Source organism: Anomaloglossus baeobatrachus, chromosome 2, assembly GCF_048569485.1.
Source record: "Anomaloglossus baeobatrachus isolate aAnoBae1 chromosome 2, aAnoBae1.hap1, whole genome shotgun sequence".
NCBI lineage: Eukaryota > Metazoa > Chordata > Amphibia > Anura > Aromobatidae > Anomaloglossus > Anomaloglossus baeobatrachus.
In genome coordinates, this window is record NC_134354.1 from 524167892 (window position 1) to 524185447 (window position 17556).

The 17556-nt window shown below is 41.1% G+C and overlaps 1 protein-coding gene across 6 annotated transcripts in view; it reads right to left on the reverse strand.

Moving 5' to 3' along the window:
• Nucleotides 1-17556, reverse strand: part of MSI2 (musashi RNA binding protein 2) — a 934763-nt gene that overhangs the window by 474607 nt on the left and 442600 nt on the right. For all 6 annotated transcript variants that reach the window (XM_075336584.1, XM_075336585.1, XM_075336583.1 and 3 more), the window contains exon 7: nt 8740-8788. In XM_075336584.1, the coding sequence (XP_075192699.1) occupies nt 8740-8788 (49 nt within the window). The remainder of the gene's footprint in view (nt 1-8739; nt 8789-17556) is intronic.

The following is a 17556-nucleotide window of genomic DNA, read 5'->3' on the forward strand; positions in this document are numbered from 1 at the left end:
AAGAACAGTTCAATACCCATTTCGTTTAGCAGGGGTGCCTGGCTCAGGCCCTTCCCACAGTGCTTATTGCAGGCCAGTGGCTGTGTCTGCCCCTCTCCTTATATGGTCTATGGGACCTGTCTAGATTCCCCCAGCCTTCCTTTTCCTGATGGTACCTTCCCTGCTGTTATAAAGGCCCCTTTACACACTGAGACTTTCTAGCGATCCCACCAGCGATCCCAACCTGGCCGGGATCGCTACAAAGTCTCTGGTGAGCTGTCAAACAGGCAAACCTGGCCAACAACGCAACAGCGATCCGGACCTGCAGAACGACCTTGCTAGTCATTGGGGACGTTGTAAAGCAGCTTTTTGAAAGGGAAGTCGCTAACGAAGTCGCTGTAAAGTCCCCTTTACACACTGAGACTTTCCAGCGATCATGCTGCACAGCGGGAAACAAAGGACCAAAGAATGGTCCTGAACGATTTGTAGTGATCAGCAACTTCACAGCGGGGGCCAGGTCGCTGATGTGTTCACACACTGCAATGTCGCTGGGGAGGTCGCTATAACGTCACAAAACCGGTGACGTTACAGCGATGTCGTTTGCGATGTTGCAGTGTGTAAAGCCACCTTAAGGATGACAAGCGTCCCTCCCTCCATCCCTTAAATGGTATTTTCCTTTTGGTGTCTGATATGGCTTTTCTTATTACAGAGTTGATGTTCAAGTTCCAGCAGCGGTAAATTCAATCAATGTTAATGAGACAGAGTGTGAACGTGGACTCTGGGAGTCTGGAGGGCCACACCGTTTTGGAATTAAAAAATGGTGAAAGAATCGGTTCAAGTATTCTGAGAAGTTGAAATTTTAAAAGAGACGTTTTACTAAAGAGAAGTAAAAGGAAATATAATAAATAAAGTTGTAGCCGACCCCATCCACTAAAGAGGTCTTGTGGTGTGTGTGCCTTTTTTGCATCGGTCAGGAATACTGGAGGGAGTAAAAGGTTTGGAGGTGGTCATGATAGCAGTCTCTCATGTTAGGCTTTGTAACCGTGTAGCGTCTTTTTACAGTATAATAAACCTATCCAAAGGCCTTCTTTCACACAGCACTGGTCAAAAGACGAGCATTTGACATGGGTTAAGCTGGTATATGTAGATATAACTTTTTTCCAGTTGTATGGAATCAGCCACTCTGAGTATCCAGAAATCCAGATCTAAAAATTGTATTTAACATTCGTCAGATGAAAGGATGAGGAATCCCCTGAAATACACTGCTAATGCTGTTTGATGGGACAGTCTAAGGTTGCGTTCAGAAGACCAGATCATCTTTCAGTCCAGCTCTTACAGGGCCCATAAAGTTCAGTAGCAGACATTGCCATCTGAAAATGTAAATGGAGCATATCGCTTGGCTTCTGTTCAGTTGCAGACATTATCTGAGATGGGACAATCTAATAATGAGTGTTCAATCAAGCTTTGGGTTTTCTATATTTTTCACCAAAGAGCTGAAATTCTTTTGACAGACTGCGGTCTGTAGAGTTGCAAGCCAATGGCTTTTTGGGGGGGGAAGTTGGCAGAAAAGCCAAGCACAACTTTGAAGTGATAATATCAACAACATAGGTTCACCCGAGTCAATGGCTTAGCCATGGACTCGATTGAACTTTGACTATCACAGTAAGATAATGATTCCACTTGCATATGACTCGTGCAAGTCTAGCTTCGGTATCACCTGGCCCAGCTGCACACTCTCCTGAAAGGAGCGGGTGGCCTGCATGTATTTCCATGCAGGACGCGTCGGGGGACCTGTAAGTATAATGACAATGTTTATTTTTAACCATATTCTTTATTTTACAGCCCCCTCCCCCCCGCCCTTTCCCATAACTGTAAAGTCCAAGCTCGGGGTTCGGACACAAATTCGCATTATCTCCGGCCCCGAACTTAAGTTTTACAAAAAGCTCGGGCGAGTCTCCAAATCCCGAACATCAGGGGGTTCACCCATCACTAGTAGACACCAATAACAGACACTCTTGGCTAAACACCTTCTGCCTCATCAGTTTTCCTCCACTAAACTGCACATGTATCTAAATATCTAAATCCAGTGATGAACTAGCCCAATATCTGGACTGACTCAGGACTACAAAGAAAGCCAGGCCAGGAAGGTAAGAACAGGCCCGCTAACAAATCTGCCTACTAATCCATAAAAATCCAGACCCAAAAACTCGAATTTCAAGAGCTCCCTCCTAGCAAACTATAATATGCTAAAGATATCCAGTAGATCTGGTGTGAATTGATTCATAGAACCCTATCCATCAGCCACAATTATCTGTGGCCGCTGGATAGGAGCCCTGATAACCTACTCATACCTGATGGCATCTGTGGTTATTTTGATTACCTGGCCTGACGTATCATTACATCTGCGTCCCACTGCAATGATGATATTGCGCCCGGCCGGCCGGCCAACCAAAGAAAGCCACATTACGCATATTCTCAAGGCTCCCACCCAGAAACCACAGATTACGGACATGGTCAATGGACAGGGACTTGTCAATCGATTCAGCTTTCCCAGGTTCCTTACTCCTCACTCAGCTTTTGTGAATGAGATATATATCTTCCTGGAGCCTGGTATGCACGAGAGGAATCTTAAGCAAATAAAGCAATCCCGGTTCTGTCACTATCTGACAACACATATGATCAGAGAATTTCAATCCTGTAATCCCAGTGTTTGGAGGATTTGCTCTTTATTCATTGCTCATACTATATAATTTAGTTCATTTTCGGCAAACAGTCATTTATCAAAACCCACAAGTTTCAGCTCAGTTATCTCAGAAGCACAATACATGCACAAAGCAAGGATAGTCATAGGTCTATGTATATAGTTGGAAATGAATGCTGAATCTGTAAAACATCTGAATGTTATGACTTGTCCTGGCTGTCACACCATGAAGATGAAGAAATTTAAACAGAGGTTACGGAAATGGATAAACCATTTCCATGCACTGCTTGTATGAAACATTTCCCTGTTATTACGTGCATCTCCTATGGTAGTTCACGATTTCCTTTTCCTGAAGATTTTAATAACAGAAGTTATAAACACTGCCCTGTTTGCACCTGATTCACAGGACTTTGTACGGATTAAGTATGCAAACGAGACCACAAGGATACAATAAAAAAAAATAAGTCCTCTCGATTTAATCCAGTCATGAAATATGTGTAAATCATGATGTAAACCACTGCAATATTTCTTTCACAAACTTGTCTGTGAAAAGCTTAATAGGGAGGATATATAACAAAAATGGCTTGGTTATAATATTTTTTCAAGATTTATTAATTTCATTTTTTTTATTTAAGAAATATAAAAAAAAAATTACACTATCGAAATAACATGTTGCACAGATTTCTAGTTAGGTTTGATTCGTGCTAGCATAGTGGCTTCCTTTTGTCAACACAATCGCAAATCTTGAAAGACACCACTGAATTAAATGGGGTTTAGCAAAAAAAAGATAAAAGTTCAGCACCTGGTGTAAAAATATTCAATCCTTTATTCAGTTATGATCAAAGCACTCCCATCAAAGTTGTTATCCTCTAAATATATTCAATCATATTATATTGCACTGCTTACTTACAATTATTCATTTTGTCTTTCTACACAGTTAATTTTTTTTATTTTCTCTCTTCTTATAGAAACAGGAAGTCTCTTGTAACTGCATGAATTATTCTCTTCAATTCCAGACCCAGCTACTCCCTCCTTTCCTCTGCCAGGGACTTTTGTAGTGACTCATACAGAGAAAATAGACTTTCTGTTTCTACATAGAGTTTAGAAGAATTCAGCTAGCCAGTTTTTAATCACATGGAGTCATAGACCTATTGGAAAAGAGAAGAATTAACTGGGCAGAAGGGTAAAATTCTTTCATTATGCTGAGGCTACAATAATGTCACTATATTTACATATGGAGATAACAGTGCATGTTTTATCAAGCTCAGTAGAGTGTGAGCTATGATAGGATAACTGCCCTGTTAGTTTGGGTCCAAGGCTGTTGATTACACAAAATTGCTAACTGCTCAGGAGCGTAGAGGGAAAGAGAAGGATGTAAGCAATTAACCGCTGAATAGAAATCAATGGACTGAAAAGAGCCAACTGAGATGTTCAGAGCCTACTCCTCTCCTGGAATGTAACTACTGGGCATTCTCCACCAGACTCTGGTGGCTGAGCGCCAGAAGGAACAAGCTGTACACTATGTTAAATAAAGGCTCTCACAGAAAAAAAATTAAAGCAGATAGAAAATCTAATAATTGTAAACTTTCTTATTTTCCTGCTGTTTAAAGAAGTATGATAACTTTGGAATATCCCTTTAAGGCGCCAGCACACAATAGATAACTGGCTGGAAAAATCTAGCATGTTCGGTTAATCTCTCAAGTCCCACCGATATATAGGAATGCTGGCATGACCATTATTATCAAATACTTGCCCGTGCATTCCTGTATTTTGTATCAGAGAGCCAATATCAGAAACGTCTGGCAGTGGCTTATCTAAATGCAGAACAAAGGATTTGGAAACTAAATTCCATCCCAACAATCCTTTTCTTCTGCTACATGGTCTGTCTGGGAAGAGTTGTGAGGCCCCATACATATTTTACTGTTGACAGATTTCACCAATAATAATGGGTTCTTTAGTCAATGTGCATGGGGACATTTTGTCATAACCTAGGACTAGGGGTGGACACTCCCTAAATGTGCACACTATGCTTATAACCACAATGATATACACTGATGAGGAAAAGGGTAACAATGTTTTTAAGTTTTGACTTGCAGGCTCCATATCTCATCAATCACAACAGCTTTGCAAGTGAGACTACCATTATTATATAGACAATCATCTTGGCTATCTCATACATACATTTGACTTGCAACCATTTAGCATATGATTAGTTATGCAGATTCTTGTCATGTCACTGCATTGTTACGGTTTTGTTCAGAAAAATATAAATTAATTTTAATTTTTTTTATTTTGTTAGCATTTTGTAAATCCACCTTTGGCTTTCAACACTGACAGAATCCTTCAAGGCATGCTCGAGATCAAGTTCAAGTATGTTCCGACCAACATCTTATCTCAGGTCCCTTCTACACATTCCTAAAATGGGTGAATACGGGTCAACTCACTTTGGTATGTATAAAGCATTTTCTTCAGCTCTACCCACAAGTGTTCAATTGGGTTGAGGTCTGGGGACTGTGGAGGTTAATCCAGCACCTCTACTTCATTGTCAATGAACCATTTCTTCACCAATCTTGAAGTATGCTTTGGGTCGTTGTCCCTTTGGAACACTATGGGTATCAAATGGACGACATAGCACTTGACTGTACTAATTAACTCGTCCATTAGGATACTCATATAGCTCAGCACTGAGTACATCAAGATCAATGTCAAAGTCAAGTATCCAATGCCTTTGGCTGTGAAACAACCACATATCATCAGCCTTCCTCCATCAAACTTAACTATTCCTTCAATTTCTCGATCCGTTAATCCCTTTTTCCCTTGTTTCTTCCGGACCCATCAGAGCCTAATTTATTGACTTTCTGATGCCTACAAATCACCTGTTTTTAATCTTCTAATGTCCATTTTTCATACTTTTTTTTTCCAGCCAATGCATCTTATGACAATATGAAAGTAGAGGGTTCTTCACCTTTTTTGGGCCATCATTACAGACTTGTGTAACATGCGTTGCACAGTACTTGCATTGACATCTGTGATCTCCCTGTTACGAAGCATATGAGACACCTCCACTGCCATCATTGTCACGCAAGAACTGACAGACCTTATGATGAGCCAACTTGTTGACTCCGATATTTTGCCTCAACATCCATCTGTTTGCTTTTGAATGGGTGGACTTAATTTATATTCTTCCAACTGTCACGGCACTCACATGATGCAGTTTGGCAATTTTTTTTGCCGAGAGACCATTATCGATGAGCTGGATGACGCTTTTTGTCTTTCCTTGGGAAATCCCCTTCATGGCTGCTTCTTGATTCAAATCATTAACTTTTCACTCCTTAATCAACCTAACAACACACTGAGTGATTAGGGAACGTGCTAATCACATACTAAATAGTTGCATGTCAAATTTATGTATGATGATGGTCTATAAATTTATGGTAATCTAATGTTCGAAGCTACAGTGGATGGTGAGATATGGAGCCTGAAAGTCAAAAGTTCAAAACATAGTTAACCTTTTGCTCATCAGTGTATGTGTCAGGGTACTGGAATTTTACCTACTTATTGGATTTACTGCACATGCACCTTGGTCAGGTACATATGTAAAACAGGACTATAACTACAGACCTTTCCACAAATAAACCCCTACACTAGGGAGCTGTTTTACCCTGAATCCCCCTTTTTGTCTTTTGAGTTCAATCTGACAAGTTTCCATTGAACTGACAGTATTTCGGAAGGTAAGAACAAAATAATCCCATATCATTTCTAGAATTGTTGGAAAAAATTAGAAATTAAACTGCAACTATGTCCTTCTACTGAAAACAAAATTATCTGTTCAATATACACAAATTGTATGTTGACAACCATTCATCAACATCCACAACCAGTACACCACTGTGATATCATTGTTACCTGTCGTTAGCCATTGCACATTGGTAATTTATACCCTCTTCCAAGATTTGGAAGGTCATATATACCTACTTCAGGCATAAAATATCTGTCTGTTGTGCTTTGTCTTTTTTGTAACAGAAGGAGCAAAACAAAAATCACAAAACTAATTTGTTGTCTGTCCATTCAAAAACTGTGAGAGCAAACATAACGAACACTAGACCAACACACAAATCACCACTTAAAGTCAACGTGTAAACCCAATGGTCATACACAATTTTACAACCAGTTATCATAACGGTTTTGATAACTATAGCTCACTAGCGAATACACTGTGTGCAGAATTATTAGGCAAATGAGTATTTTGATGACATTATACTTTTTATACATGTTTTCCTACTCCAAGCTGTATAGGCTTGAGAGCCAACTACCAATTAGTAAATCAGGTGATGTGCATCTCTGTAATGAGGAGGGGTGTGGTGTAATGACATCAACACCCTATATAAGGTGTGCTTAATTATTAGACAACTTCCTTTCCTTTGGCAGAATGGGTCAGAAGAGAGATTTGACAGCTCTGAAAAGTCCAAAATTGTGAGATGTCTTGCAGAGGGATGCACCAGTCTTAAAATTGCCAAACTTTTGAAGCAAGATCACCAAACTATCAAGCGTTTCATGGCAAATAGCCAACAAGGTTGCGAGAAGCGTGTTGGGCAAAAAAGGCGCAAAATAACTGCCCATGAATTGAGGAAAATCAAGTGTGAAGCTGCCAAGATGCCATTTGCCACCAGTTTGGCCATATTTCAGAGCTGCAACGTTACTGGAGTATCAAAAGCACAAGGTGTGCCATACTCAGGGACATGGCCAAGGTAAGGAAGGCTGAAAAACAACCACCTTTGAACAAGAAACATAAGATAAAACATCAAGACTGGGCCAAGAAGTATCTTAAGACTGATTTTTCAAAGGTTTTATGGACTGATGAAATGAGAGTGACTCTTGATGGGCCAGATGGATGGGCCAGATGGATGGGCCAGAGGCTGGATCAGGAAAGGGCAGAGAGCTCCACTCTGACTCAGACGCCAGCAAGGTGGAGGTGGGGTACTGGTATGGGCTGGTATCATCAAAGATGAACTTGTGTGACCTTTTCGGGTTGAGGAGGGAGTGAAGCTCAACTCCCAGACCTACAGCCCGTTTCTGGAAGACAACTTCTTTAAGCAGTGGTACAGGAAGAAGTCGGTATCATTCAAGAAAAACATGATTTTCGTGCAGGACAATGCTCCATCACATGCATCCAACTACTCCACAGTGTGTCTGGACAGTAAAGGTCTAAAAGATGAAAAAATAATGACATTGCCCCCTTGTTCACCTGATCTGCACACCATATAGATAACCTGTGGTCCCTCATAAAATGTGATATCTACAGGGAGGGAAAAACAGTACACCTCTCGGAACAGTGTCTGGGAGGCTGTGGGGCTGCTGCACGCAATGTTGATCGTAAACAGATCAAGCAACTGACAGAATCAATGGATGGTAGGCTGTTAAATGTCATCATAAAGAAGGGTGGCTATATTGGTCACAAATTTTTTTGGGTTTTGTTTTTGCATGTCAGAAATGTTTATTTCACCTGCGGGAGGTCATTGGAGGGCACAACCCAATATCATAAAGATCTAGGTTTGGAGAGAGGAGACGCAGAGGTGGGGTGGGGGGAGGTCAGGAGGGGGGTTGGGATTCGAGGAGATACATTATCTGTAATGTTGTAGTTTAACATAATAAAAATGTATTTTATTATAGGATTATTGATATGTTTTTGTTATTAAAATCTAATAAAAAGGTAAAAAAAAAGAAATGTTTATTTCTTCATTTTGTGCAGTTATGTTGGTTTACCTGGTGAAAATAAACAAGTGAGATGGGAATATATTTGGTTTTTATTAAGTTGCCTAATAATTCTGCACAGTAATAGTTACCTGCAAAATAGATATCCTCCTAAAATAGCCAAATCTAAAAAAAAAAACACTCCTAAATATCAAAGCTTAATATTTTTGGAAGTTGGAGTCTTTTGGGTTGATTGAGAACATAGTTGTTGATTAATAATCAAAAAAAATTCTCTAAAATACAACTTGCCTAATAATCCTACACACTGTGTAAAGCCACAATAAAACCACGGTGGAATTAAATCTTACCTCTATGTCTGTTGGTTGTTTTGTCAAACATCAACATAGCATCTTCAACCTAGAGAAAAATGAAAAAAAAAAAAACAATGCTTAGAAGAAACTATATACAAGCATACAATATAAAGGCTTATCAAAAGATAAAAAGTTACTTTGCTGCTATACACCATTCCTGACCAATTCATCGGATACATGCGCACGGAAAACTATACAAAGCCTTTTAAATTAGAGCTATGCAGGTTACTCAAATAAAGCTAAGTTAGGCCATATCATTTAACTGACTAGCTCCCAAAGTACCAAGTAGGTGTTTAAGGTAACCCACAAAAAAGGACATAGAATACAAACAACAGCAGAGAAAAGAAGCAGCCGTATTTGTCAACACACAATATTAACCCTTTGGGGACCTGCGATTTTTCATTATTGTGCTTTTTATTTTTTTCTTCTCCCTTATTCCAAAAGCCATAACTTTTTTATTTTTCCGTCAATACAGCCATGTGGGGGCTTTGTTTTTGCGGGATGAGTTATACTTTTGAATGACACCATCCATTTTATCATATGATGTAATGGTAAGGAGGAAAAAAAATTAAAGTGTAGCGAAATAGAAAAAAAGCGAAATCCTGGAATTGTTGGGGTTTGTTTTGTTTTGTTTTGATTTGCAGCATACATTTTACCATAAAACTGATATTTTGATCACCTGTTATTTTTTTTTCTGTTCTGATGGCCAAAAAACTGCAATACTGGCATTTTTATTTTTTCTCGCGTTATACTGTTTACCAAACAGATTCATTTATTTTATGTTTAGATAGATCAGACTTTTATGAACACAATGATACCATAAATGTGTTTTGTTTTTTAGTATGGCAAAAGAGGGGTGATTTACTATATAATTATATTATACTGTATATATATGCATACAGTACAGACCAAAAGTATGGACACACCTTCTCATTCAAAAAGTTTTCTTCATTTTCATGAATCTGAAAATTGTAGATTCACACTGAAGGCATCAAAACTATGAATTAACACATGTGGAATGAAATACTTACCAAAAAAGTGTGAAACAACTGAAAATATGTCTTATATTCTAGGTTCTTCAAAGTAGCCACCTTTTGCTTTGATTACTGATTTGCACACTCTTGGCATTCTCTTGATGAGCTTCAAGTGGTAGTCACCGGAAATGGTTTTCACTTCACAGGTGTGCCCTGTCAGGTTTAATAAGTGGGATTTCTTGCCTTATAAATGGGGTTGGGACCATCAGTTGTGTTGTGCATAAGTCAGGTGTATCCACAGCTGATAGTCCTACTGAATAGACTGTTAAAATTTGTATTATGGCAAGAAAAAAAGTAGCTAAGTAAAGAAAAACGAGTGGCCATCATTACTTAAAGAAATGAAGGTCAGTTTGTCCGAAAAATTGGGAAACTTTGAAAGTGTCCCCAAGTGCAGTGGCAAAAACCATCAAACGCTACAAAGAAAGTGGCTCACATGAGGACCGCCCCAGGAAAGGAAGACCAAGAGTCACCTCTGCTGCAAAGGTTAAGTTATCCGAGTCACCAGCCTCAGAAATCGCAGGTTAACAGCAGCTCAGATTAGAGACCAGGTCAATGCCACGCAGAGTTCTACCAGCAGACACATCTCTAGAATAACTGTTAAGAGGAGATTTTGTGCAGCATGGTAAAATATCTGCTAGGAAACCACTGCTAAGGACAGGCAACAAGCAGAAGATACTTATTTGGGCTAAAGGATGTGTGATGGTGTGGGGGAGCTTTGCTGGCGACACTGTTGGGGATTTATTCAAAATTGAAGACATACTGAACCAGCATGGCTACCACAGCATCTTACAGCAGCATGCTATTCCATCCGGTTTGCGTTTAGTTGGACCATCATTTATTTTTCAACAGGACAATGACCCCAAACACACCTCCAGGCTGTGTAAGGGCTATTTGACTAGGAAGGAGAGTGATGGGGTGCTACGCCAGATGACTTGGCCTCCACAGTCACCAGACCAGAACCCAATTGAGATGGTTTGGGGTGAGCTGGACCGCAGAGTAAAGGCAAAAGGGCCAATAAGTGCTAAGCATCTCTGGGAACTCTTTCAAGACTGTTGGAAGACCATTTCCGGTGACTACCTCTTGAAGCTCATCAAGAGAATGCCAAGAGTGTGCAAAGCAGTAATCAAAATAAAAGGTGGCTACTTTGAAGAACCTAGAATATAAGACATATCAGTTGTTTAACACTTTTTTGTTAAGTATTTCGTTCCACATGTGTTAGTTCATAGTTTTGATGCTTTCAATGTGAATCTACAATTTTCAGAGTCATGAAAATAAAGAAAACTCTTTGAATGAGGTGTGTCCAAACTTTTGCCACAGAATGGCTGTATGCAGTAGACATCAGTCTCCTATGAATGCTAGCCATGGGCTGGTTTTCACAGAAGTACTGTGATGATAGACCGAAGGCTGTCATGACAACACATTGCTGTACAGCATTTAACAGGTTAATGGCACTGGGCGGAGCACCATTCCACTCATGGCTGTTAGAGGCAGGTGAAGGCTGAATAATTAATCATTCATCTGCAGGCTCAGCGTGCAAGCCCACATCAAAGAAAGGGAGACCACCTATGGCATGAATAGCACGTCATAAGTCGTTAAGGGGTTAATGCGCTGTCAGATGCATCAGGTCCCACAACAAAAGGCGGAGGCAGCACAGGAAATTAGGTGTGTGTCCTTGTGGAGATCATGTTTATAGTGCTAGAAAGCCTGACTGACCTACTAGTATGGACTTCACTAATAGGCTGCAAGCCAGACACTGTGCATCTCCTGATGCTCTATACAAGCCTTATCCGCATACACTTATTGTACTGGGCAACCACCACCTTCATTAATGGTAGGTGTAAGTGGTTGTTTTATCAATATTTTGCACTTGTGGTGCCCCCATCTTTATAATGGGGGGAGGATCCTGCATATTGTGACTTAGGGGTACTTCACACACAGCGAGATCGCTACTGAGATGGCTGCTGAGTCACGTTTTATGTGACGCAGCAGTGACCTCATTAGCGATCTCGCTGTGTGTGACACTGAGCAGTGATCTGGCCCCTGCTGTGAGATCGCTGCTCGTTACACACAGCCCTGGTTCGTTTTTTTATTGTTGCTCTCCCGCTGATAAGCACACATCGCTGCTGTGTGTGACAGTGAGAGTGCAACAATCCTGAGGCTATGTGCGCACTAGAAATGTGAAGTTTCTGAAGAAAATTTCTTAAGAAACTTCTGGGAGTGAAAGATTTCCGGACCTCCGGAAAAAATCCGCACCAAATTCGCATGCGGATTAGCCGCGGAATAGCCGCGAATTTGCCGCAATTTTCCCGCGGGTGGTTCCCTGCGGATTTTGCAGGCTGTACTGCCGAAATCCGCAGGGTACCTGCGGAAAAGAATTGACATGCTCATTTTCTCAAGAAATTTTCTCGAGAAATTCTTCTCAAGGAAATTTCTTGAGAAAAATCCGCACAGTGCGCGCAGCTATTTTTTTTTCTCATAGAATTTGCTGGGAAATGTCTGCACAAAGATTGCAGACATTTCTCAAGAAATTTCCACGGCAAATCCGCGGGTAAAACGCACTAGTGCGCACATAGCCTTAATGTGCAGGGAGCAGGAGCCGGCGTCTGACAGCCTGCGGTAAGCTGTAACCAAGGTAAACATCGGGTAACCAAGGTGGTTACCCGATATTTACCTTCGTTACCAGCCTCCGCAGCTCTCACGCTGCCAGTGCCGGCTCCTGCCCCCTGCACACGCTAAGCGGTGTGTGCTGGTAACTAAGGTAAACATCGGGTAACCATACCCGATGTTTACCTTAGTTACCAGTGTCCGCAGCTTCCAGCCGCCGGCTCCGTGCAAGCGCGTCGTCGCTTGCACGTCGCTGCTGGCTGGGGGCTGGTCACTGGTCGCTGGTGAGATCTGCCTGTTTGACAGCTCACCAGCGACCATGTAGCGACGCAGCAGCGATCCTGACCAGGTCAGATCGCTGGTGGGATCGCTGCTGCATCGCTAAAGTGTGACTGTACCCATAGTGTTGGTATATATGGCTGCCTTTTTTCTGTGATTTTTTTATATTATTTTCAGATATTTAAGGTCCAGCTTAAAGGGATTGTTGGCAGGATTTCATCCATAAAAATTATTTATGAGTGCACGTAGCTTTTTCTAAGAGAAGTCGCACAATACCTTTACATGGCCAATCTGTACCTCCTTTACAGAGAAAAAGAGGTTTAAAATTATATGCAAACGAGACTGAAGGACCAACGTAGATCTGAAGCCTCTGTCACTGCAGCTTTATTCCCCACCCATCGCTGCTTAACGAAGTTTCTATGTTTTGTGATTTCAGAGAAAGGAGCCATCAATCAAGCAAGAGGAGGCGACGCTGTGCGAGGAAAAGAGCTGGAGTGACAGAGGCTTCAGATCTACCAGACACCTTCAGCCTCATTTACATATCAATTCAAACTAATTTCTTAGTAAGAGAGTAACGGACTGGTTTTGTAAAGGTATGGCTGGACTTGTCTTTGAAAGAGCTACATGTTTGAGGGTTAAACTTGCTGATAATTCTATAACAGGCAGGTGAATTACAGCAATATTATGAAGTGTGTCATACAGAGAGCAGCACCCGCTCTTTATTGTACTAGTAAGGCACACAGAAGTATAAAATAATCTTGGAGTCAATGGTGCAAATGATATGATGTTGAAAGAAAATTGAAGATAATAAAAACTATGATTATGGGATTTCACTGTACTTTGCTTCAACACTTAGAAAAGAGAATGAAGATGTAGCAGATGTGAGCTTGTTCTGCGCACAACGTGCTGTGATACCACCAGGTATCGTATATGCTTTTCCATGGGGAGTGCAGGGGCCACGTGTAAGCTCTGCTGTGTCTTTATTAGGCTAATTTACTCTATTTCATCTAAAGCAACACTGTAACCTAGGATGGTCCGGTATTAATAAAAATAGTGTGAGGCTGAGATGTATGCACTCTCGGGCAGATGCACCGCACCACTACCATGCTAAAGTATTACAGACATTTCCGATGCTCCCACAAAATCTTTATTTTCATCTTCTAAGATTAAATCTTTCAGCAAAGCAGCATGATAAAAATGTGAGCATCCACAGAAAGTTGGCAGGCGCTCGCCACCAGCTGGGCATTTTGCAATTTTCCAATTGGTGTATCTGGGAAGAGGACTGTATCGCTTGGGCTTCAGATCAACTCTGGTTGAAGCTGCTGAACCACTGAAGCGGGTCCTATAGCGGAGCTAATACCAGGATTTTTTCAGGCTTGTTGGTCTCTATAATTACACTAACCCTCCTGGAATGCTCCCCTGAGTTTGGCCACAATCCTTGGATCAGAACCATGAAACAAGGAGAATTTATAATTAAACCAATTTATTATTCTCATACAAAAGAACTTAGTGTGTGCCCTTTGCTGATCTCTCATTTTTAATAAAACATGTCCTTGGATATATTTAGCTCCGAAGTAACCTCTGCACCAAAAACAATGTTTACATGAAACTCAGGAAGATGGAGGGATTATTACTGAAACTAGAGACATAAAGAGATAGTGTACTTCAAATTGGTTTCTGTTCCATCAACTCACATTTTTACTAAATCACACATTCTACCTAGAAATATGATCAGGAGCTATCAGCATGTCAGAGACCTTCAATTACAATTCAGTCAGGGCTGTAGACCTTCAGAGACCATACAAGTTTATACACGGCCGGCTACAGCAGCTTCATAGACTCCCAAAACCTGTGCCAAAGACGGCAAACAAGCCCTGCGCTCTCATATGGTGCGCAGCAATATGGAGCACGAACAGAACTTTTAGCTTACGTAAAGGGGTTGTCCACTACTTTAACAATGATGGCCTATTCTTAGTATAGGCCATCATTGTCTGATCGGCCCGGGTCCTACACCCTGCACCCCTGACGATCAGCTGGTGCCGCTGGAAGTTGGCAGGTAATGCTTAGCTTCAGAGCCACGGCCAGGTGCTGCACATCTGCCTCCCATTCAAATCAATAGGAGGCCCATGTGCTGTGCTCAACTATGGCCACTGTCAGAAGATGGGGCAGCTTCAGAACTGAGCATTGCCAGCCGTCTACTGCCGCCATCAGGACCGAGAACAGCTGATCATCGGGGGTGCTGAGTGTCGGACCCCGGTCGACCAGACATTGATAACCTATCTTAAGGATATGACATCAATGTTAAAGTAGTGGATAACACCTTTAACTGCTATGTGACTACAAATAGGGCACAATATCATCTTGGCTGAGTTAAAGTGTCAGTCACATTATGGTTTATTTTAAAAAAAAAAAATCTTTACGAAATTTAAAGGGACAAATATCAACAGAAAATAATCAATAGTTTAAATCAAATTTTTGCCTTAACACTACTGTAGAAGTCCCAGAAATTTCGCGCTCCCCCCTGAAGTCCCGAAAGAGGGTCAAATGACCCTTAGTCAATTATATTATCAAATACAATAAACTGAATAGAACTAACTAGAAACTAAAGGCCCAGTCATACACAACGACTACCAGCGATCTCAAAAACGATGCGACCTGATAGGGATCACTGGGAGGTCGCTGGTAAGATGTCACACAGTCAGACCTTACCAACGATGCAGGAACAATACAGGTCACAGTAGTGACCTGTCTAACGATCTCAGCAGTCACTGTGACCCTGTCGCACAGTGTCAATCACAGCGATGTGTTCTGCCCAGCAGGACATCGCCTTTGAGGAAAATGGCCTAGATCATTCTGCAACGACTAGCGATCTCACAGCAGGGGCCTGATCGCTGGTAGATGTCACACATAATAAGATCGCTAACGGGATTGCTACTGCGTCACGGAAACCGTGACTCAGCTGCAATCTCGCTAGCGATCTCACTGTGTGACGGTACCTTAAATGGCTAAACTCAATGGAAAACAACAACCTCCTGTGGTGCAACAGTAATGGCCTTAATTACAGAACAAAAGACGATGATTATAGGATGTTAGCTAAAATCCTTCAGGTCATTCAACCCGTCTCTGGGTTCCAAAGGTAGAAATGTTAAATGACCCCTCTCTGGGACTTCTAGTGTTAATCATATTTTAATCTTGTAAAAAGTGTGAAAAAGATCAAGGGGTGCTGTGGCAATGTGAATAATGGATCCTATGTTATCAGTTCTATACACAGCCGGTTAACAATCATTGTAATCCTGCCTCTGTTGATAATGAGCCTGCTGAAAACTCTTGAGCTATTTGTAGGATCGGTCATTAATATCAGCTTGGTGGCGATCTGACATCAGGTGCCCCAATGATTAGCGGAGATCCGCTCCATCAGCGGCTGAATGAAAACAGTGTTTGGAAACAAAACAGCATGGCTCCATATATGGTTTAGTGACAACTCCAGGGTACTACGGATTAGCGTCTATTCACATCAATAAGAGCCGAACTGCAATACCCTGAAACAGCCGCTAAACAGCGGACAGAAGCGTGCTGTTCCAGCTCGGTACAATATATGCAACCAGCCACTGCAAGAGCTGATAAAGGCTAATTGTGGAGGTACTGGATGTTAGACCCTCCCCAGACTGATATTAATGACCTATGCTATAGATAGGTCATTAATGTCGAAGTGATACGAGGACTCCTAAGTCTGCAGTCACAGAGTAATAGAGTAACTGCAGATTTATGGATTTAGACTGGACAACCCCTTTAATGTATGATAAATACATAAATCAGATTCTGATGAAAATGGTTCTACCTTCAATTACTTTTCAAAATCACACAAATCTCTCTAATATCTAAAGCTGCAATAAGATACACGGCTGAAGAAGCCATTGCTTACTCAACAGTCAATTTCCTTATTCTTTTTCTTGATACATTTTATTCTCTCCCCTCATTGCACACAAATTTTCTGCTTGAGTTCCAGATTTTCTCCACCCATCTCCTTCAGGGTAACCATTGTACATAGAAGAATGGGCTTTATTCTTCTAAACCGAGGTCATACAATACCCTCCACCACCTGACTGTACACAAAGGTGAAATTAGATTGAATGCCTAAAAAAAAAAATCTGTATTCTAAAGCTTAGTAAAACAACATACAGATGAAACTGTTAAAAGACAGAAAACATAATGTTGGAAAGGAAATGCTTTTTAATGGAGTATGGATAGTCTTTTCTTCTTGATTCAGAAAACCTATCAATGCACTGGCAGAGCAGCAAGGACTGAAACTAGAATATCCACGAAACACAAAGAGGCTGAATAGAGTGAAAGGGAAAAATACAATCCCTGCCTGCACAGCTCAGCTCTCACGCTTCTCCGTGAATCAAAGAGAAAGCTCGTGTGAGACTTCACTTCACCAAGGAGAAACCAGTCAAGGCCTAGAACTAGATCTGTCCCTAAACAAAAGGTTATCTCCTTATCTTTTCCACCCACTTTCTTTTTTTTTTTTTTTTTTACCAAAAACAAAACCTATTAACTATGTGAAGTATATTTTTAAGTCCCAAAAAGCAAGGGCAATCAAAGAAGAAGGGAGGGTGGCGAACAGAGGGAAAACCAGGAGGTGGGAAGTTGCACCTAAATGTTTAGCCCTGTCATAATGCACTGAACGTCTGCGCTTGGTTTGAACAGTCATTCCATGTGGACAGAGTGCCTTTAACGACATTTAGACATCGTAGACCAGACTATCAGCTATTAGAGAAGCCTAATCCTAGCTGATGGCAACATCATGTTCAAAAGGTGTGTTGGAAAGATAACCGCTCCGAAAATACAACATTGGCAACATGGATTGCAGTATATCTGATAAAAAAGTAATATTACA